General features: G+C 45.4%; 1 protein-coding gene across 4 annotated transcripts; it reads left to right on the top strand.

The window, feature by feature from the left end:
• Positions 1 to 100: 100 nt before the first annotated feature.
• Positions 101 to 15863, top strand: ZMAT3 (zinc finger matrin-type 3). 4 transcript variants are annotated; one of them, XM_063167273.1, is made up of 6 exons: positions 101 to 275; positions 5442 to 5767; positions 7266 to 7385; positions 9080 to 9246; positions 9358 to 9458; positions 10506 to 15863. In XM_063167273.1, the coding sequence occupies exons 2-6, from the start codon at positions 5498 to 5500 to the stop codon at positions 10715 to 10717; spliced, it is 870 nt and encodes a 289-aa protein (XP_063023343.1). In that variant the 5' UTR covers positions 101 to 275; positions 5442 to 5497; the 3' UTR covers positions 10718 to 15863. The 4 variants fall into 4 exon arrangements, with proteins under 4 accessions (XP_063023343.1, XP_063023344.1, XP_063023345.1 ...); XM_063167274.1 differs by lacking the exon at positions 101 to 275 and adding an exon at positions 1744 to 1819; XM_063167275.1 differs by lacking the exon at positions 101 to 275 and adding an exon at positions 2010 to 2196.
• The last annotated feature ends 6231 nt before the right edge of the window (positions 15864 to 22094 follow it).

The raw sequence follows: 22094 nt of genomic DNA on the forward strand, positions 1-22094 counted from the left end.
TCCCGCACGGGAATAACAGGAAGGGAGCGGGGCTGACCCCGGATGGGGAAGGCACCGCCCGCCGGAACGGGAACCGCGGCGGGGGGAGGCGGGAGCGGGCCGGGGGAGCGGGGTGTGCTGGGCAAACGCGGGCTCGTCCTGCCCCGCTTGTTGCCCTGATGTCGCTGACACCCCCGTGCCCTGCACATCGCAGCGCGTCTGGCCCAGTCTTGACCCTTTTCCCACTTGGACCGCCAGGTTTCTTTACAATCAGCTGCCACTGCCATCGAGTCGCTGTACGTGAGTCCGGTGTTTTGTTGAAAGAGCGGCCCGCCAAGCGAATGCCCGTACAAATTAGAAGTCGAAGAGAAATAACATTGTAAATGCGCACTCCCAAGTGGGTGCGGATTTTCAGGGTGTGAAATGAGAGCGCTAGGCTGGGGTACCTCGGTGAGAGCCAACAAGATGCAACAAGTGAGGGTGGCACTGAGGTGATGATAGCGAGCAGGGACACGGTTAACCCGCGTTATTAATTGTTAGGGCGTTTTGGCAAATCACCCTATTGTCAAGGGGTATTTATCCTTTCAACAACGGAGATGGCATAAGCAAGTTTTAGAGCCAGGTGTGAACATGGCGAGGGCGTTGGTGAATTCTCTAACTTGGAACAGTTCTCCAAGCCCCAGGGTCTAGCATGGGGCCATACTCACAGCCGTGGGCAGGCTGAGATGCTGCAGGCAGCGCTGCAGTGGGTGGGAGCACCAGAGCAGCCGTGCAGGGCATGGCAGAGCACACCCTGCAAACCAAGGGCACAGCAGGCTCCGGGAGCATTCCTGCTGCCAGACTGCCCCTTTGCTGCTTTGGCTCCACATCACCACGGCTCCTGATTCCCACCTGCAGCATCCTTCCCAAAGGGAGCCTGCAAGAGAGCCAGAGAGGGAATTTCGATAAGGGCATGTAGTGATAGGGCAAGGGGGGACGGCTTTAAATTGACAGAGGGCAGATTTAAATCAGATATTAAGAAGAAATTCTTGACTGTGAGGGTGGTGAGACCCTAGCAACAAGACTGCCCCGAGAAGCTGTGGCTGCCCCATCCCTGGAATTGCTCAAGGCCAGGTTGGACAGGGCTTGGAGCAACCTGGGCTAATGGAGGGTGTCCCTGCCCATGGCAAGGAGGTTGGAATGAGATGGTCTTTAAGGAGACCTTCCAAGCCAAACTCTTCTATGATTCTATGAATCTGGCAAATGGATTTTTTTTTTTTAAGATGTAACAAAAATTAGTAACAATCAGTGTGTCTAACCGTTGGATTGCCAAGTGGGTTGGCTGATGGCTACTGAAAAATCTGGGTGATGGTTTCAGCCTGTAGCGACTTCCCAGCACTTTCCTACTCCAACAAAAAGGGAGAAAAATCAACAGAAACTCCATATGCTTTGAAACAGGGTGGCCCAACCACAGGGGTGAGGCCTTGGTGGCTCGAGGGGAAATCATTACTCATTTTGGCTGCGAGCAGCATGAATAAGAAGATGTTTATATATGCAAATCAGGTTCATTGTAACATCTGCTAAAAAAAAAAAATTATATTAGAAAAAGGAAAAAAAAGAGAAAAAATATAAATGCTGTTGTGCAGCAGCACGGGTCAGGAGCGAGGACCATGGGAAGCAGCTCCCGGGGGCTGTTTTTGTGCCCGCGGTGCCCAGCAGCGCTGGCGCGGGGCGGTTCGCAGCGGCGGCGGTCCCGCCCCAGCCCGGCCCGGCTCAGCCCCGTCCCGCCCCCGCCGCCGTCACTTCCCGCAGCTGAGAGCGAGCCCGAGCCGGGCCCGGCCCTGCGAGCCCCGGGGCCGCGGTAGGTGCGGGGTGTGCGCGGGGCTGGCGGGGCTGCGCTCGGGGGTGTCCCGCGGATCCCGGCCCGGTGCCGCCGCGTTCCGTTCCGGGCCGTTCCGGGGGTGCGGGTGGCTGTCCCTGCCCCTCGGCTGGGCTCTGTGCCTGCCCGGAATGGTGCGGCGCTGCCGAGAGCTTGCGGCGCTTCCCAGGCTGTAAGGTAGCAGGGATTGTGGTTTTTAATTGCTGTCCAGCCCCCGGAGTGCGAGGCAAGCGGCTTTGCAGGAATGCCTGCGGGGAGTCGGATTTACACCCTGCTTTCTGATACCCCCTTTAACGCAAGGGATGGTTCTGGGCTGCTGAATGTGTGTCCCCATCAGCGGAGGGTCAGCGCACCTTAAGGTAGAGCTGTGCATGCTGTGTGTGTGTTTGGTGCTGCCTTCCGTCCCTGCAGCGTTATAAAACAAGCTGCCTTTCAGGGGAAATGTGTAGGCCCAGCCCGTGGCCAAAGGAAACTTTCTGGCACAATTACATTAAGAGATGTCCATGTATTGATAGATGAGTGAACTTGAGAAGAAATGCTTCCTGTAGCAGTGAAAACTCACCGCTTGTTCACCATTTCTGTTTCTTTCATCTCTGCTGTTAGTTGCCTCAGCTGCATTTAAAAAACAATTCTGGTGGGAACACGTAGATTTTTCACTGTGCTTTATTCTTTTCTCCAAGCAAAGTCAAGCCATGCCTTCCCCATCCTTAGACGTGAGGCCAGAGCAGCTCCTTTCCCAGCCCTGGGAGGTTTCTCCCCTTTAGGTGGGCATCACCAGGCTGTGGCACTGGGTCTCCTCCTCCAGTGCTGCCCTTGGGATGCCCCAAGGAAAGGAGGGAGCACCTGTGCCCCTCTCATCCTCTCAAGGACAAGTGGCATGGCGTGGGAGTGTATCCTGGCATGGCTGAGCTCTGGGAGGTGCTGTCCTCAGGCAGAACGGCTCCTCAGCCCACCCTGCAGAGCTGCAGGTCCTACCCTGCCTTGGGCTGTGCTGGTTGGGGTCCCTGGTGATGGAGGTGCCTTGTTCCTTTGCTGTGTCCTAGGGAAAAGATTTTACAGCTTCTCATGTGAAGGGAAAGGAGGAGTTAAAAATGTTCCTTTTCCTTCTCCTGTAACAACCAGCAGTGTTTAAAGGGACCTGTAAATACACTGATTTTTATTTTCTTATTTATAATACCAGTAAGAGAGAAATGAACATAACTTGAGCAATTTCAGTGGTTAAAGATCACCATCAGAGGAAAACCAGAATTGCATACATTGCATAAGCCAAATCAAGAAGTCTTACTGTGGAAATTGCTCATGCAGCCTTAATTTTATTTTCAGACAGCTGCTTACTTTAGGAAACAGTAAATGACCTTACAGTTAAAGATTTTCTAAGAGTATTACATTATACCTTTCCCCCTGTAGATATAGATCCTGTAAGCACTGTTTCCTCTTGTATATGACAAATCCCATTTGTGACAGTTGCAGAAAAATGCAATGCAACAAATGCTCATGCAAAATTAAGCAGATGAATCTCAATTGCCATTTACTGTGCATCTCTTTATGTTGTTCTATGGAGTATTTGGCTATAATTTACTCTCATTTTAAGGTAAGAGGCCCATTATACTCATGTAATAAAACTCTGAAATTAGCTGGCATGCTTACCTGCTTGCATAGTTGATTTAAACTGCCTTGATAGGCCTGTGTTATGATGTATTTAACCAACATGAATATGAACTTGTTCCATCTGTAGTCCCACAGAAATTAATTAGACTGTCTACAGAGTACTAGTTGAGGAAAATAAAGATAAAAAAGTTGTCTTCTGTTCTGTTTAACCAGGGTCATGTGTGCTGAAAATAGGAAGGGGGTTAGGTAACACTACAGAATTTACACTGCTGATGGATGATTTGCAGCACCATTCCTGTGTGTCCTCTTCCTTCTTTGTGGTGGATTCCAGCTCTGAAATTTTGCAGAGCCTTGGTGGTGGAGGAATAATATAAATATGAAAACTCATGGTGGCTCTGTTACTGCCTTAAAACATTGTCCCCAAGCCAGTGCATACTGCCTTTAAAAAAATAATTTAAATCTTTTTCCTTACCTTTAATATTAGTAATAAGTGAACTGCCTCCAGTCTTGTATTAGAGTAAGTTTGGATTTGAGATAAACATTTCAGAAATGATTTTGTCACTTGAATGCTTTAGTTCCATTCATTCATTCATTTCAATTATGTTTTATTTTTCCTAACAGAACAGATCTCTCTGGGAAGAGAGATCCAAAGATAACACAGTACCTAAAATTGCAGGCTTCAACTGGGATTTTCCATAGCTTGAGTGTGGAAGGTATTTATCTTCAGCTAATTTTAGCAGATTGAAAATCCCGGAAGTTACCCCAGATAAATGCTCTCTGCTTCTGCAGGTTCCTAAATGCCTTTGAAGTCCCTATTTTCTAAAGCAACTCAGGAGCAAAATTCCTTGGTGGCATTTCATTTACTTTTCCCTAATTTTACACAAGCGTTGCTTTAAAATGCAGATGTGTCTCTTTATTTGCTTAAACAAATGAACAAAGCCCAGAGCATAAACATGGTTGGTGCCAGTGCAGCCCTAGCTGGGAGTGATCTGCAAAGGCCGAGATAATGCTTCTCTTGATCCCAGTGTGCCACTGAACAGGATTTGTTATGATAAGAAGCTAATAAGACATGAACAAAAGTAGCTATGCCTTAATTCATAATGTCACTGCTCTGTATTATTCTAGGGATGTTCATCTGGGCCGTAGATGTGATTTATAAACTTTAATTAAATAAATCTCTCAGAACCTCTTGTTGGAAATGTGGAGCTAGTTCTAATAACTTGAATTAACTGAGAAATAATTGAATAAAGGTTTACATGAGATAAGTTCTCCATTTTGCAGAACAAGATGTAGCTTTAAATGTTGCATTGCTTGTAGTTAGTAATGGAAATGTGAAAAATAGCTCAAGGTCGTTCAAGAAGACCATGGGAGAGAGCCCTTGGGAGCTGACTGTGTACAACAAGGTGTGCTCCAGCTCATTCCCACTCTGTCTCTTTTGTTGTCTTACTGGAGAAAAGCTTTTCCTCAGTAAAGTCTGTGTGAGTATTTGAGGGATAGCTGTGTTTATGTATTTTGCATCTACCTGTATACAATAAATCTGCTTTGAAGTATTTGGGTTCTTTGTAAATGTCCATTGCAGTAGTCTGCTGTAGTATTTGTTTAGGTTCTGGAGAGTGAGCTTGTCCTTGGGCTCCCAAAGGAGGATATGGGCAGTGCTTGTGTCCCCCCAGTGACACAGCTCTGTGTGCTGTGCATGGTCCCCACTTCTCGTGGGCATGGGGCAGTGGGGGGAGTGTGCTGTTGTCAGGTGCTGTGGGTGTCAGGAATCTTCACCTGCCAGGGGACCCACTTCTTATATAAGTGTCTTGTAATCTGGCCCTGCTTGTCTGGGATGCTGCTGTTCCCGTGGGCGGCAAAGTGTTGCAAACTGACTTTATCCTGCTTGGCATTTTGAAAAGGCATGAAGTAGAGGCAGTGGAGTTTCAGGGATTGCCCCTGGATCCTTGATGTTCCTGTTCTTGTTGCTTATTTCAGCATTTGTGTCTTTCTGGTCTAGATCTGAAGAAGACTCCTTCTCCTTCAGCAGTAGCATGCCCATAGTCTTCCTGGCCAATGATTCTTCTACAGCAAGCAGGACTTCTTCCTCATCCTGAGAAGCCTTCATCCCTTCCTATGTCAGTGGCTACAAGGCCAAGAGCCAGCTCACCACTGTCCCCACCAAAGTCTCTGGGACTGGGGCCTTCCTTTCATCACACACAAGAGGAGGAACTTGCCAAGGTGGTGGAGCAGGACCCTATGCTGGAGGAACTATGTAAGCCCCTGTGCTGTAAGCTTTGCAATGTCACTCTGAACTCGGCCCAGCAAGCCCAGGCTCATTACCAGGTAAGGAGAGCAGCAGGAGGCTCAGCTTTTGGGGCTGCTGCATCTGCAGCTTGTGGAGACATTCCTGTGCCAGCACGAGCACTGCCAGCAGCGTTGCTGTGGCAGCACAGAGGGAAGTGTGGGCTAATGCAGGAGGACTAACTCAGCTTCTCAAGGGGGTTTTGAGTGCTGCACATGAACAGCAGCATTCAAGTTGCTCATCTGGAGCTTCCTCTGCACCACCTCATGGACTGAAACTGCTCTGTAGACATATCTTCACCCTGCTTGGATTTGCTGGTTGTCCAGACATGCTGCAGTGCTTTCTTTTAAGGTGTTGTTACTGGAGCTTTTTGCAAAAATGCTGTCTGTGGGGACAGAGAAGTGGTGCCAAGATGGCATGGGTGAAAAAGCAGACACTTGTGATTTTTCCTTTGTTTTATGCAACCTGTATTTGATATCTGCACTAGTTTAGTAAAATTGGCCTTCTGATTCCAGACATGATTTTGTGAGGCCTGGACAGGTGTTTTCTGCTGGATCCAGCTGTGCCATTAGGAAAGGGGCTGCTGCCATGTGTTTATCAGGGTCTCCTTTCTGAGCTATGCACAGAACTGATCTGGTGGGGCCTTTTATGCAAACACTCTCATCAGCTGGGTTGGCTCAGATCAGATTTATTTTGTTTAAGCTGGTCTTGTTGACTTGCCTGGTATAGGGTAAGGACTCTTTGCATATGATTCTTGCTGAAAGATAGAGCATGTCAGCCTTGCATTACCCCATTTTCCTACACCCTCTCTGCCTGGTGCTATGTTTGCATGAGTATTGGAAATAGTGACTTTCTCCACCAGTGAATGCAAAAGGGTGATTGTCCATAATCTCAGGACACCAGACCCAAATTTCAGATTTGCTGTTGGCCCTGAAAAAGTGGTATCCTGCTGGTGAAAGGGTGGGTTGGATTGGTGTTACACTTCTAACATCTTATTTTTGCAGAATTTCTGCCATGATGGGACAGAAGTGATTTTTTACATATTGCATTTGCCTTTCTGTGCATCCACAATATGCATATACATAATCTCATGTTTCAGGCTTTCAGAACACCAAAAACACTTATATGTTTTTAAAGAGAAAATAAAATACGATGTGGGTTTTAAGTTCAGTCTCATGTTTTAACTCAAGTTTGCGGTGTCATGAAATGTGTGTTGTGTGTTCAGGTTTATCAAAAAAAGGTGTAAAGCATTTGATAGTCTCAAAAATACTGGTTTTAAGTGAAATGGAAACAGACTTAGAAACTAATTGTAAACTTATTGAGAAAATCAGTTGAAGATGAGGCCCAGTTATTCTAGGTGTTGAGCATTTTGGAGACAGGGAGGAATGCCTGCATTTCTTAAATTCAGAGCTGGGTGACAGCTCCTTTACCTTAGCTGCCACCTTCATGGGCACTTTCTCATTTCAGTCTCTGGATTCTTTGTCTTTCAGAGTAAGACACTGTTATTAGGACAGTGATTAATCTGGGTTATCTTTGCAGGGTAAGAACCACAGTAAGAAGCTGAGGAATTACTATGCTGCCAACAGCTGTCCGGCACCTGCCAGGATGAGTAATTCTGTTGAGCCTGCCCCACCTCAGGTTGTCACCCTTCCAACTCAGGTAAGGCATGGCAAGGGGACTGAGATCATGCTTGCTTGTCACCTAACCCCAGTAAGGATAACCAGATCTCAGGCTTGAGGATTACTGCAGGAGTTGGGAAAGAATTTTCCTTGTGATGGCACAAGATGGTGGAAATGGCCCGTTGTGAGCTGTTTGCTTTCCTTTGAAGATGCAGATATTGATCTGCCCTTGCAGCACAATGTTGGACTTCAAGTGTTCTATTTCTGCCTGGCAAATACTTTGATTGCTAGGTAAGTCTGATGTGCTGCTGATTATAGCTGTGTAAGGGCAGGTATAGAACAGAATTGCTGGAATTGGATTTGGATGTGAGGGTGTGGCATCTGCTCTGCACAATCATCCCTCTGTTGTGTGGGGGAAGCCTACATGGAAAAAGTGCTTTGGTGCTCCTACACCCATTGCCCAGGGCTGTTAGCTAATTCCTCTTTTGTTACTCCTTTTGAAGTGCTCATTCCTGTGTGCAGAGTGAATGGATTGTTCCCTCAGTGATCCAGATTAATTCTGTTTTGGGCACATTAGAGGAAAAAAGAGCTGTTTTTTTGCTATCTCCTTCTAGAATTCATCCCTTGGGTTTATCATGAGATGTGACAGCTAACCTGGCTTTTGCCTGTGACTGTGCAGGGATTGAAGCTGCAACATAAGCCTGTGCTGCCTGTAGGGAAGCAGAGATCATTTGCAGAGTGACAGACTGTTCTTGGCCAGAGGGAGATTTGGCCCCGTGTAAATTGGCATTGCAGCTCATGGCTGTGAAGTGGGATGGCATGGGGTCCTGCCCAGGGCATGGAGATGTGGCTGCTGTACCTGCCAGGGTATCTGGTGGTGTGTTTTTTAATGGAGGAAATGGCCCATGGCAATAAAAATACCTCTAGGGCCATGTGAGGGTTCACATTGTAAGCTAGAAATCAGAACTGTGTGTCTCTAAGTTTGAGCAGTTTCAAAGGAGATGTGACAGAATGTTGGTTTGTCAAGTGCTGCAGTGACATGGCTGCATGAATCACTGCTGCTGCACTGTTTACAAAACACTTTTGCCTGGATGTGACGTGCTCAGGAGGCATGGCTCCTGCCTGGATCACTGTATGTGGTCTGACTCCACAGACACATGAAGGTGTCCTTCATACAGCAGCAGCTACTCATGTGAGACTTCCTTTGAAGTCTGGATCCAGGTGTCCTCCCACCTGAAGGTTAAGGATCAGAGGTTTGGCAGCTTTGCTACTGTTTTTTTTTTTCCCCTCTTGCTGTGGTCAGGGAGCTGTAAAGACAGGGTGCTGTGGAGAGATTAGATGGACTGTAAATAGGAGAGAGAAGCACCTCTACCTTTCAGTAAGTGTTCTTAAGAGTGAAAGTCACTGCTCATCAGCTCCCCGCAGTTAGGAGTTAAATCATTGCTGTGATGTAAACAAACCTCTGTAGCTGTTGCAGAGCTGTTTGTTCAGATTGCTTTTCTCTCCACCTCAGGCCAGGCATTTGCAGGCTCTCCTGGAGGCAAGGCAAGAACAATGCATTTTGTGTAAGAACACTTTGGGGACAACTTGAGAATGTCCTAATCCACGGGTTTTAATTCCAGCTCTCCTGCTGTCTGATGAGAACGGCAGTGGTCTCGGTCCCTGTGATTGAAACATTTCAGCTTATATTTAACCTTCTTGTGTTTCACATGCTGTCTCTCCCTTTGCTGCTAGATGGGATCCAGCAAGCCAGGTGGCCGAGTGATCTTGGCTACAGAGAATGATTACTGCAAGCTTTGTGATGCCTCATTTAGCTCCCCGGCTGTGGCTCAGGCTCACTACCAGGGGAAGAATCACGCCAAGCGGCTGCGCCTTGCAGAGGCACAGAATAACTCGTTCTCGTAGGTATTGTTCAACCTCATGCTCAGGCTGAAAGCGTGTGCCAGTGTCTCTGGCAGCCCTTTTGTCAGAATACCCTGAATTGCAGCTGTTCATATTTGTGTAATCTGCAGGGATGCCTCAGAACTAGGCAAACGAAGGGCAAGGAAAGAAGGGAATGAATATAAGATGATGCAGAACAGGAGAAACACGTATGCGGTTCAGAACAACACAGGTAACTTGGATCTTGCATCTATTCTGTAGCTGGAATAGTAATTAATAATAAATAGACTTGGTTTTCTTCTGTTTCTGAGATCTGTTTTAGCAGAGTCAGGTTGTGAAAGGAGCTGGTCCAAGCTCTGCTGATCCTTCATGTCTGCATGGGTTTTTTTCCCCAGCTGCTAAAGTTGCTTTGTTTTGTCAGCCTGCTTGTTAGTTCTTTTTCTCAGTTTGTAACTTAATTTAGCCTGTCTCTAAGGCTGCTCTAAATGGTGACAGTTTTCGTGCTTTATTTTCTTGGCAGGTGGCCAGGTGCTTTGACTCCTACTGTGGCACATCAACCTGTACTTGCACTCCCATGACCAGAATGAGAGAGCATGTTAGCCTCCCTCTAAGACCATCTGTTCCTAGCATAGAGTCCTTCCTCAGGTGTTAGATACTAACTTTGCCTCTTTACTATGATTTAAAGAGTGTATTACAGCCTCCAGCTGGGCATCTATTTCTCTTTTTCACTTTAAGTTGTTTTACAAGCACACTTTAGCTGTAACCCTGATTCCTGGTGAAGCTCGGTTTAATCACATCATTCTAATCACTGTCATGTGGAAAAGATAAATCTTTTAAAGTTTTACTAAATATAATTTTGAGTTTTAAACTGAGGCAGCTTGTTATAATCAAAAGACTGTTCCAGTTGTGGAATTAGATGGTTAAGAAAAAAAGTATTGCTTAATTATTAAATTAAGTTGTTAAAATTATTAAGTTCTTAAAAATTAATAAATTATTAACCAATAAATTATTGGCTTCCTGATTTTCAATAAGACCCAGGCATTAAGCCCACTCTACTACTTTATAAAATTCCATGTGCTGTCCTATGTACTGCACCTCCGTAAATCTGGAAACCAGCAGAGGAGTTGTGGGGAAAATACGGATTGATTCTAATCTGCTAAAGAATCAAATCTTTAATTGAAAAGCACACATCCATTGGACTTAGGCATTGTCACTGAGCTGCCTCAAGCTTGGATTCCTCACAGGTAAACCGGGCTTTTCTTCTGTGTCGTGTCCCCAGGTCCCTACTTCAACCCGCGCTCGCGGCAGAGGATCCCCCGTGACCTGGCCATGTGCGTGACACCCAGCGGGCAGTTCTACTGCTCCATGTGCAACGCTGGGGCCAGCGAGGAGCTGGAGTTCAGGCAGCACCTGGAGAGCAAGCAGCACAAGAGCAAAGTGTCCGAGCAGCGCTACAGGAACGAGATGGAGAACCTGGGCTACGTCCAGTGACGCGCCGCCCTCGGTAGTAGTTTGCAACTAGAGCAGCTTGTCTCTCGCCTGCTGTTTGCCACGTGCCCTGCTTTGTGCTCCATTGGGTAGGAGTATGCTCTGAGCTGTACATGTAACACCTGCAAACTTACTGGTATGGTTAGGTTTTTTTTCTATCATAGTCGGCAGGATGACGCTGTGCAGGACATGAAGTGTTTTTGGTGTTTGTTTGCTAATTATCTAAGGCTCTTCATTGTGTTGAGTGGCAGGGAGGAACCGTGTCTTCTCCCTGGCCTTCTGCATGAATATGCAAAGCCCAAGAAGTGCTGGAAACTTCTGTGGTCCTACCACATGGGTGGACTGTGTGTAAAGCCCACTCCCCTCTTGGCACACCACAGAGCAGTGCTCCAGAATGCTTCCCTATGGCAGACTGACTCTCTGGGCAGCTTGTAAAAGAGGGGAAGGAGTAGGGCCTGTGAATGTGTGAATTAGGTGGTGTATTTGTCCACACTTTGCTGCTTCTGGCCCCCATTACAGTCCAGAATAGGTTCTTTCCACATCCTTGTAGAAAGGCTGTGCATACCTCTTCTCCTTGGAGGATCTTTCCTCTTACTGCTTCCTCTGCGATGCAGATTCCATTCTGAACATCTGACATGGATTTCAGCTGATTAGCCCCATTCAGAAATACTCTTCTACTCTTGATATTGTTGCCTGGACACCTTAATATACCATGGGTGTAGCTCATCTCCCTGATCTCTGGGGATCTCAGTGGCTTAATGAAGTGAACTGGAAAGCAAACCTGCTCAGGTGAGAGATGTGCTGTGCTCTGATTCTGCCTTAGAATGAGTCAGGTTGAGAATAGATAGAAGGAGCTGTCAGCTGTGATTTCTTTGCATGTTGGTGTAGAAGAGAGCAAGAGTTGGTCTCTGGCCTGCAGTCCTTGCTCTGGAAGAGCAGAGCTGCCTGGACTCTGGGTAGCAGATACTGGTGTGTCCCACTTCCATGCCATTCCCTGGGCTAAGCCTAATGGGTGTTTATAGAGCAAAGATGAAACTTCTAGCTTTGAACTAGAGCTACCAATATTGGTTGACTTTCCCCCCCTCTTTCTTTTTCCATCTCAGGATGGTTTTTAATTCCATTCCTTGGTGTATACTTGACTGTTCCAGGGACCATCAAAAATCCAAAGTTATGTAGGATTTAAATGTCAGGGTGATGATTGACTGTTTGAGTAACAGCTTTTTGGCCTCATGGAAGTATTCAAGAAACTTGTTAAGCAACTTTTGAATTGTAGACAAACTCAGAAGGTGTGTGTGTGTTTGTTTTGATATTCCTTAGCAAAAGTAGGAAGGGGAAAAAGAGCAGAAGTAGGGTTGTTAATTATTCTTCTGCTTGTTTGGGTAGATGTGAGGAGCTGTGATTGGAGTCCAGTTCAGTGTCATTAAACATGGTCTCCAGTGGCCGGTGCAGCATGTAGGTGGCTTTTGTTGGACCTGATCCCCCACTGTGCTGCTGGGACTGTGCACTGGTGCAGCTTCACTGACTTCAGTGGCAGGTGCAGAGAGAGGCTCCAGGAAGCACCATGGCTCATCTCTCACCCCTCTTCAGGCAGCTGGAATTGGATGCAGCTCCATTAGTTTCAGTAGGATTTTAGCAGGGATGAATTGTTCCTAGTGCATAGTGTTGAAGGTAGCCTCCCCCTCCTTTTATTGCCATTCTGATCCTGCCTCTTGCATTCCAAAAGGACTTTCTGCTTGCCTTAAAAAATGAAGAATGAGTAACAAAAAAAAAAAAAAATCCAGATAGTCTTCATTCATCTTCCTAGTCCACCTTCAAAAGGTCTGTTGCACTTGGCTGCTCCTCAGAAATTAAATATTGTTTTCTTCAGCTCCCTGAGTGAGCATCAGGGAGCCATACAACCTGAATGCAGCCTTCCTGAATCCAGGCAAGGTGAGTGCTTGCAAAGTAGTTGAACACAACCCCCTAGATCATTCTTGCCCTGCAGATAGAGGCAGAGGAATGGGTGTCCTCACGAATGGGATTCCTTCCTCTCCTTTGTGCAAAACCCAGTTAAATGGGGTTTGTGCCCTGCAGCAGGTGAGAAGGTAGAACAGGTGCCCAGGTTGTAGAGCACTCACTGAACAGTTCTGACAGCTTTGTAAGTCTGTTTCCTCTGTGCTTTCCTGCCCCTGCCTCACCCTCTGTGTAGCCTTGAAGAACATTTGCCTTTCCAGAATCTCTCATCAGCCTTTCCCCCTCATCATTTGTATTGACAGAAGGGCTCTGGTTTTCTCTTTGTGTCCTGTCCTTAGGTTTGCCAGTCTGACACCACTGTCCAGAGGGGCAGAGGGAGTTAGATGAGCCTTACCACAATGTGCTTCAGCACAGTGATCCCTGCATTATGGTTAAACATCCCTCTGGCTGTAAACTAAAGCATGGCATTTCCTACAGGCTGCAATTAGTAGCAGAAAAACAACCCTTTGTGAAATATGAGCTGGAGGAGCTGTAGGTACTGCTGCTGTCTGGCTTATTGCTAGGGATGAGGAGGCATTTTTGCTTGCTTTCACATGTCCCAAAAATCAGCTGTTCTCCACTTAGCTTTGGTTACTGCTCCTACTCCCAGCCCAGCCATCTGCTCCTCATTTGGCATTTCCAGTGGCTGCTGGAGGTGTCAAAACCTGGTTTGCTCCAGCTGTGCAGAAGGGCCACAGCCCAGTGCTGGTGCTTTTGGGAGGGTGTATGAGGGATGTGCAGGGAGCTGTTCTTGCAGGCTCCTCTCTCCTTGGGGCTGAGTCTGGCTTGGAGTGGTGGCTCCAGTCTGCCCTGAACAGAGAAGCCTGAATCTGCTTTGTTCTGTTCAAGGGAGTGCAAGTGAATGTGATCATCCTGGAGATTTCAGAGTGGTGGCTTGTAGAGCAGGGGTACAGCAGGCAGTGGGACTCAGGTAGGACAGATTTCCTCCATGGAAGGAAAGATGTCTTGCTGGGAGAAGCAGCTGAGACTGGCTTTGCCCCAGTGCTCTGATGTGGCCCTTCCTGCAAGCTGCCAAAGCTTTCCTCTCCCCCTTCAGCCTTGCTTAGTGGCTTGTGATCTTCCCACTCCCCTTTCAGCATAGGAAGTTGCTGACTGCAAAGAGAAAACACCCAACCTCCCCATTGTCCTTAGGGTTCAGGACAATCCAAACTCATACTTGTCAACATTAGATACTGAGTAGCTCCTGATTTTATTTCTTTTTGTGAAAGGTGTTCTCCAAACCCCTGTTCAAAAAATACTGAAAACACATTCTGGGCAAACCCTTTTGACAAAGGTGGGCTGGGGAGAACACTGTACAGCTGAAGTGCCATTTTCCAGACCCAGGTAATCTTTTTCTCATGTTAAACCAAGTACCAAACCCAAGAAACAGGACTTCTGTGAAGCTGTCACATTGGCCAGTAGGTTAATGACCTTTGCTGCTAGAAACAAAATGTAAATCAATATGCTCATATTTATTTTACTGTGCTGACCACTAATTGATTTGTTAATATTTAAGGCATTATGCTGTAGGTTGTTTTTAAATGGAGAAATTCTACATCGCACTTTGCTTTTGGATCAGAACAATTATTTATTGTATTTGTGAAAATGTTTTTCCTCCCACATAGCTGTTTTTGTTTTTCCCTTGATGCAAAAAACCCAACCAGACCCACACAGCAAAACCCACCCCAAATCCCCCCAACCAAATCTGACCTCTGGATCTTTGTTTCTTTTCATGCTAAACAAAATGGGGATTTCCTTGCAACTTGTTATTAAATGTCAATTTCCAATTCCTTTTTCCTCAAATGATTCCTTTGCTAACTTGGGATGTTATTTTTAGAGCCACAGAGTTCATGCTTCATTTAAACATTCATTTCTTTTAAGGCAAGGAAGTAAACCATGTGGAATCCATGAATTTGTGAGGAGTATGAAAGTGATAATATTTTCTTTGTATTAGGCATTAGCTTTTGTTTTACATTCTGCACTAATGAGTAAATCTGTTACAATCTTGCCTAACATTGGTCTGGTTTTGACTTTTTGCTTTCTTCATGCACATTGAAAGGAGCCCTGAAAACTTCTGTGGAGTTGCTTAGGATGGTCATCAGTGTAACAAAAGGCAGATTTTTTTCTGTAAAGCTGCTTATTTCCTTTCCTAGATGCCCATTATAGGGCATTAGAAGGGAAAGCTATTGCCATAAGCATGGATTCATATTTTAGCTTACTAATGCTTGATGTCCCTTTGCTACATTACTTAAGTGATGCTCTCACTGTAACCAATGGGAATTTTGCCTGGGTCAAGAGTAAATTAAATACCCAAGGCAGAGATATTTTGTTGGCTGGGGCCAGGCAAGGTACATTGCTGAGTTTGTCTTTTCCTCCTCCATTTGGATTACAACACTCTTATGGTTTTGCTTTTTGAGGACCATTGATCTGGTTCTGTAAGGATTTGGTCTTGCTCCAGCTAAAATAGTTTGAAGTACCTTGACTTTAGTTGAGTTAGGAGCAAGGCTTGAAAACCTTCAGGAATTTCTCACTGCTGATGTTTTATATGTGTTTTTTGGTTTGTGATTTTTATTTTTTTTTTTTTTTTATTTTACAACCACATATACAAGGATGCTCTGGATGAGATGGAGATGTGTTGCTGATTATGGGAAAACAAATGCCATGGTTGCCAAAGGATAACAGAAAGTGGAGAAATAGGGGCCTGGTTTCTTTGAAGTTAGTGGCTGAGCTTCTTTTATTTTGAGCTGGGCTTACCACCTGCATAAAGTTAGAAGGGAAAATAAAATCCACTTTGAAATGAATGTGGGCAAACAGTAGTTCTGGGAATCTCTCCTTTAAAAAATGTATCACAGCTAAAATTGTGTCAACTTACCTGAAATATCTGCAGGTAGAGACAGAACTGAATTTTTGAAAATAAAGTCAGCTTTTCAGTTGTATTTTGCAGGGGAAAAATTACTTGATTTAATTTCCTTCTGCATCTGTCCAGCAACGCCATTTACAAGTGCTTTGAACATCTTTCATCTAGAGCCTTCTTGTCAGGTTGTTTTGTACATTTTTCCTTATTTCCTTTATATTGTACTGACCCCCGTGAGGGAATACTTGATGAAAATGAATTTTTTTTTTCTTCTTCATTATATAATAAACCATATTGCTCTTACCATTGCACTGCCCTGATGTTTGGTATTGCTGCTGCTCATGGCTGGACTGGGAATGACTGGGTTAGCCCAGCACTGAGTGCAACTACATGAACATGTTTTCACACACTGATAGAGGAGTATAATTCAAGTAGAATGTGTTACTCTGGAGGAGGGTCAGTGTACTTCCAGCTCTTACTGAAAGCCAGCTCAGAGCTGCCTTGGCTTTGGGAGGGTTTGGAAGTGCTCAGCATCTGCAGGATGGGAGCCAGGAGGACACAAAAGGCTCTGTGTGTCTGTGCTTTCCCCTTGAGTGGACATCACAAGCTCTGCTACAGCCCCAGGCAGAACCATGGACTGACTTTCAACTCTGGCTGTGAAAAGGTGGGGACAAGCTGAGCCTGACACTTACATTTGCACATTTTTTTACCAGAGTGCTCTTTCCCCTTTCATTACTTGAGGGCTCCAAAAGAGCATATGCTTGTGCAGCATAAATGACTTTCCAAACTGAAAGGACATTCTGAGTGGAGCCTTGGAAGCAGGGAAAATCTGGGGTTTTTGAGTTCAGCTCAGGTAAGAGCAAAGCACAGCCCTTGTGTGCTGCTGCAGCTGTGCTGTTGGTGCAGTGAGGTGTTGGCCTCAGGGGCAGTGCCCTGGGGACACACCAGAGGCATTTGGGGTGTGACTGCTGTGTAAAGACAGCTGTGAACAGGGATGTGTCCCTGCACTCCCCTGTCCTCTCCTATTCCAGGCATTGGGCCCTTACAGAGAACACTGATGCTGCTGAAATTATCCTGATTTACCTTCTGGGATGAGAGCTGCCTCTGTGACTTCTTAGGTGTGCTTAGGTGACTTCTTCTGTGCTAACAGTGAAATGCTGGAGGTTTTATGTGTTCTGTCTCACAGTAAATAGAGTCATAAAAACTTGTAAGTGCAGTTTAATGTTAAATCTCACCCCAGCCCTTCACTGTTTATGTTTATCTGGGCTGTGTTTGGTCATCCTGGAAACCAAACCCCTAAAAAGCAGCACATCCCCATGATCAGGTTGCTCTGGTAAAGCACTGCCTTTTTAATACTTGCATGTGGTAATTGTATTTTATACCAATTCTGTAGCAATTTGGTACAGCCAAAAACCATGGTGATACCTGGGCAACCTAACTGAGAGTCACAGGCATTTGCTGAATAACTCAGCATATAAAATACTACGAAATAAAGATGAAAATCATAGACTGTGTAATTTGGAAGCATAAATAGCTCTTCTTCTGCTTCTACAATTACCCTGTTGTCTAAGGATTTCACATCGTTGTCCTGTAACATTTTACAATTGAGGAAGTAAAATTTGGGAGAAAAAATTATTTGTCCAGAAAGTCTGTGGCTAAAAAGGAAAGTTGAACTCAATGCTTTTGAATACCAAGCTGCTGTCCCTGCCTTCTCTCCATCTAGCCTCCCTGCTCCCAGGATGATGAAAGTGACTGGATTTTAAAACCAATTTGATTAATAATAGTTGGATTTTCATTGTTCATGTAGTGGCTTTATAAAGCATTAGGACTTTGGCATGTGGTTTAAAAATAATGAATCCTGACAGAGAGATCTTCCAGTATTGCTTCTGCCATTAGACCTTAGTGGAGATGTGGAAAAACAACATCTTTTAGGAGGATTATAAAGGATGCAGGTTTGCAAAGTGCAGGTTTGGAGGCTCTTCTGTATTCATTTATGTCCTCTTCACATAAATTTCCTTTATTCCTACTTCTAGTTCTCCTAAAGCATTTGGAGTGAAGGATGCTTCTCTCTTTTTGAATAGTAAAAAGCTGCTGTAACAGATAATATCAAGGATTTATTGGCCTATCCTTCAGGGAATGATGTGCTTTTGACTGGCCTTATTCCACTGGGCTTCCTTCACCTCTCCACCTGAGTGAAACAGGAGCAGAGCTGTGTAAAGTCACTGGAATTACATGAGGGTAAAGAGAGATAGGAAGATTATCCACAGTCTATTATCTGAGACTAGGGAATGTGGCAGGTGTTTGCAGTACATATAAAGATGTTAAAAAAGTAATAATCTAAGGCTTGTTTTACAGTATCAAGGTACCAAGACACTGTGAGTGAAAGAACAAGGTGTGGGGTTCTAAGAAGAAATTAACACAGTTGCATGAGAAATAAAATAGGTTGCATTTGGTGTGTCTGTGGAATTTTGTGCAGGAATTCAGTATTCACCTGTACCCAGCCTGCTGCCTTTGTGGGAACAGTGCAGGGGCAGGAGCAGCCTGCCTGGCTCTGCAGAGCAATCCTGAGCCCCCTGCATCCTGCCTCTTGTCTGCACATCAGCCTCGAGGAAAGGGTAATGCAAGTGCACTAAAGAAGTGCAGCTTGGATTTCATCAGACTTTATTTTAAAGGTATAATTGCAAGGACAGCAGCTGAACCCTCAGAGTGTCTTGGGGGACTGCGGGATTGGCAAAAGACAGATTGCAACTATCCACAGCTGCCTCCCATTCCCCACTTCTGTGTGCCTATGGTCACCCCCACCTTGAAAACCTCTCTTATTTATATTCTTTTTCTGTTACCTCTTTTCTTTCTACTTTTCAGCACTACCCACTAGAAATTGGGGTTTGCATAATGAAAACCTCTGCTTCATGCAAGTAAATGTTAAATAGAGGTGGTGTCCTGCTAACTGCACCCGTGTCCCTGGGGAGGGCTGTTGTTAGCCTGGTGTCAGCACAGAAGGCATGACAACCATTGTTAAAATGTGAGATTTAGCCACATCCCTGGAGCTGTGGGTGAGCAGGACACAGAGAGAGGCACGGGGAGGTCAGGGTGGCTGCATGGAGCAGCATCTCCCCTCTTATCAGGGCTCTTGATGGGCAGTGCCACCAGCCTGGACTGCTGTCATGCACTGCCCGGTGTCTGGCACGTGGGACAGGTTTCTGCAGACACCTTGTTCACACAGATCAGCACTGATCCTCACACAGCTGCTGAGAAATGCAAAGGTGGGGCAGAGCACAAATATAGGTATAGACATTCTGGGGATATATTAGGGCATAATAAGCTTTCAAGAGAGTTCTTCTTAATTTGGGTACAGACTGTGTATGCTAATTATATGGCAGCAGTCTTGGCAATTAGCATACAGGCTTTCAACTTGAATTTCTGATTGCTGTAACAAAGCCAGTGCTGCCTTCTCCACTCACTGACTTCAAAGGCTTTGTCTTGATTTAAGAAATGCTGTCTAAAGCTGTTAGGAGAAAATGAAGCTGTGGTACTGCCACTGTCAGGCTGCCCACTTAACAAACTGCATGGTAAATGGATGAGCAGCCAAGCTCCCTGCGATGGTTCATGAGAGCTCTGAGGCTGGAAAATGCCAGCCAGCATTTATTGTCGTTGGCACACAACATAATATTCCCACAGTGAATACTGCCCAGGGCTTCCAAATCAGAGCATGCATCCCTAAAATATGAGCACCCAAAGATACACCTTGGGTCCAGATCACAGGCTGTCATTTTTTAAAGAGAATATTATGCACACATCCCAGAAGGGGAAGTAATAATCAGTGGAAGAAACAATAATAGAAGTAACGAGAAAATTTGAACTTTCCTTGGATGATCCTGCCAACCCTGGGACCCAAGACCAGCATAGGTCACATTTCAAAATGTTTGATACCTGTATCTGCTTGGGCATTTTCATCAACCCCAGCAGACATTTTAAATTGCTGTAGCGTTTCTGGAAATCTGGTTGCAAGTTACCTTTGAAAACAAGGTTTAAACCCCAAGTGAGTTAGATTTTTACAGAATGTAACCCTAAAAGGAAAGTCATCAGCATGTGGTTGTGCAACTGCAGTGGGTGAAGCCTTTGAGGCTGGCTAGAGCTCTCCAGGGCAATTCCCTGCAGAGAGCAGGAGTTGTCTGAACTGCCTACACCAAAATGAAGGATTGCAGTCCCCTCTTGCTGCCAGGGTACATTTCTGGTTCAATCTCAAGCTACATGTTCCAGGTAGGAGCTCATCTCAATGCTGCAGTGCCACAGTCAAACTGCAAATATTTGAGTGTCTTTCTGGAGACAGGTTGAGGTGACCCTGTGCTCAGCAGGTGCCACTGAAGTTGATCTGGATTTCCTCCAGAAGGAAGTGAAGCTGTGTCACATCATGCAGGAGGATCACTTAATGCTTGGCATTCGGAATAAAGCTCAATATTACACAATTATAGCATTGAATGCCTGGTGGCAATTTTGCCAGACAAATATCACATATCTTTCCCAGAAGGATTCAATCTTTAATATTGTTTGGTGCTGGAGGCTTTTCCAATTTCTGTTTATTAGAAATTACTTATCTGTGTTGGAAGTGCTGCCTTTAACCCAATACAGCTTGTTCTACCTACAGCACTGTGAAAAAATCCTATCTGCAGCATTTTGCTTCCACAGACTTGCTGTATGACCAAAGCAAATTGTCACCTTGCAGAAATTAGACCTTTGAAGGCCTAAAAGAGTGTTAGCTCTTCATCTGCTTTGTGTGCTTTGAGGCTCTTTCCAAAGAGTTTAGCTTTTACACCCTCAAAGCATGGAAATGTATTGCTGAGAGGGAAATGTGGAAAGTTAAGTGATGGGGATGGAGAGCCCATAGAAGGAAGAACAAAACAGGGGCTCTGGGATGCCAGGGCTGTGCCAGTCCAGGCCTGGCTTTTCTCCCCTTCTTTCTATCTTTCTGTTATTACCTTTCTAAACTCTAATCACCAGCTGCAGTGGAGGTTCTTGCTATGTAGCTGAACTGGTGCTCAAATGCAGCATTTTGGGCAGCACTCTTGTTCATTTGGAGCACATGTACAGATGCCCAAAGTCCAGGCAGGCTCTATCACATGGAAGATTTCCACTTTCACAAGAAGAGGTCAGTTTTAATCAGCATCCTCATGCCCAGCTTTCCTATAGGGCACAAACCAGGGAACAGCTGCTTGCTCCACCTTCACCTATCTGAGCCTTTTTTTTTTAATAATTTTTAATTTTTTTTTTAAATGGGACCTTAGTGAAGTCATTATGTTTTTCTGTCTCAGTGGAATCTTTCCTGTCTCTCTGGGGAAAGAACAGGTGTGGCATGACTGGATTCATTCGCATTTCAAGGAAAGAAACAGAATTCAAGGTGTAATATGTAAGTGGCAAATCTGACTGTCCTGAACATTCATGTAAATGCAGTTATACACTTGAACCTTCTTTACTAGGCAGTAAAAAAGGCGTTTTTATGATGCATTTTATGGGGCTGAGGAGATGAGTGAACAATGGTCGTGTGAGGGGACGAGTCACCCTCCTGAAATTCTCTAACAAGCATTTAATCTTTATTCCCTGGAGGGATGCCTTTGGTAACTGGGAAAGTGAGAACAATTGAGAACTGAGGTCAGCTTTGGTGGAAATGGGTCACAGCAATTCCTAACACAAAAATAACTCATATTAGTTGTTATCCAGCTTCCCAGGCTCCAATTTTGCCACCTCCCTGCAGGTCCAGCAGCTTTGCTGAGGGCTGTCGTGTCCTGCTTGGGCAAGGTCTCTCACCTACTGCAGATTTAGGCTGTGGTTTTCTAATTGGCTTCCAGAAAATTAAGAGGAAAAAAAGTACCAAAATTTTGTAGCCCCTTAGAAGGCTGCATGTTTCCATGTGTTTGAGCCTCCTGGATGCAGAATTCCCATCCTCAGTGGGGTCTGAAGTGCTGGCTGCAGCCAGAGAGGTGCAGCAGAGGTGGCAACACCTCGTGGGGACTCTCACAGGTGCCTGGAGCTCTCAGGATGCTGTTATCCCTGGAAAGGGCACGTCCATGCTCCGGTGTCCGTCTGTCCTGGTGGCTGTAGTGCCTCACCCTGCTGGGCCTCAGCCCAGCCCTCCTATGCTGTGATCACACCTCCTGATGGCACTGCAGACATACTTTTAGAAATCCCCAGCAGCTCCCTCCTTAGACCCCTATTTCAAGCTCTTATTTAATGTTGCCCCCTTTTCAGAGGTTTTAAGAAGGGTGGCAGTGCTTTATTGAGATTGGGTTGTTGTTTTGAGGCAGGCAGAGTGATGGCATTTTATTTTGATTTCAGCAGCATACCCATTAGGATTTTGGAAGGTAGTAATATTCCCTGGAAACAGAAGAGGGCAGCTGCTTTTTGGGAAATGAAGAGTGCATTGACTATTTTTGAGAATGAAATAGGAGTCACTCAGATCTAGATGAGAGAGCTTTTTTTTTTTTTCATGAATGAATAAAAATAGCACAGTATTTCAGGGCCTGTGCTGGTGTAATTAGT

Source organism: Melospiza melodia, chromosome 12, assembly GCF_035770615.1.
Source record: "Melospiza melodia melodia isolate bMelMel2 chromosome 12, bMelMel2.pri, whole genome shotgun sequence".
Lineage (NCBI taxonomy): Eukaryota > Metazoa > Chordata > Aves > Passeriformes > Passerellidae > Melospiza > Melospiza melodia.

What these genes read in the sequence shown, in the direction of transcription:
- ZMAT3 (XM_063167273.1), top strand. Translation starts at nt 5,498, where the DNA reads ATGATTCTTCTACAGCAAGCAGGACTTCTTCCTCATCCTGAGAAGCCT. An exon ending in TTGTCACCCTTCCAACTCAG is followed by an intron (nt 7,386 to 9,079) that starts GTAAGGCATGGC and finishes CTTTGCTGCTAG; the next exon opens with ATGGGATCCAGCAAGCCAGG. An exon ending in TGCGGTTCAGAACAACACAG is followed by an intron (nt 9,459 to 10,505) that starts GTAACTTGGATC and finishes TCGTGTCCCCAG; the next exon opens with GTCCCTACTTCAACCCGCGC.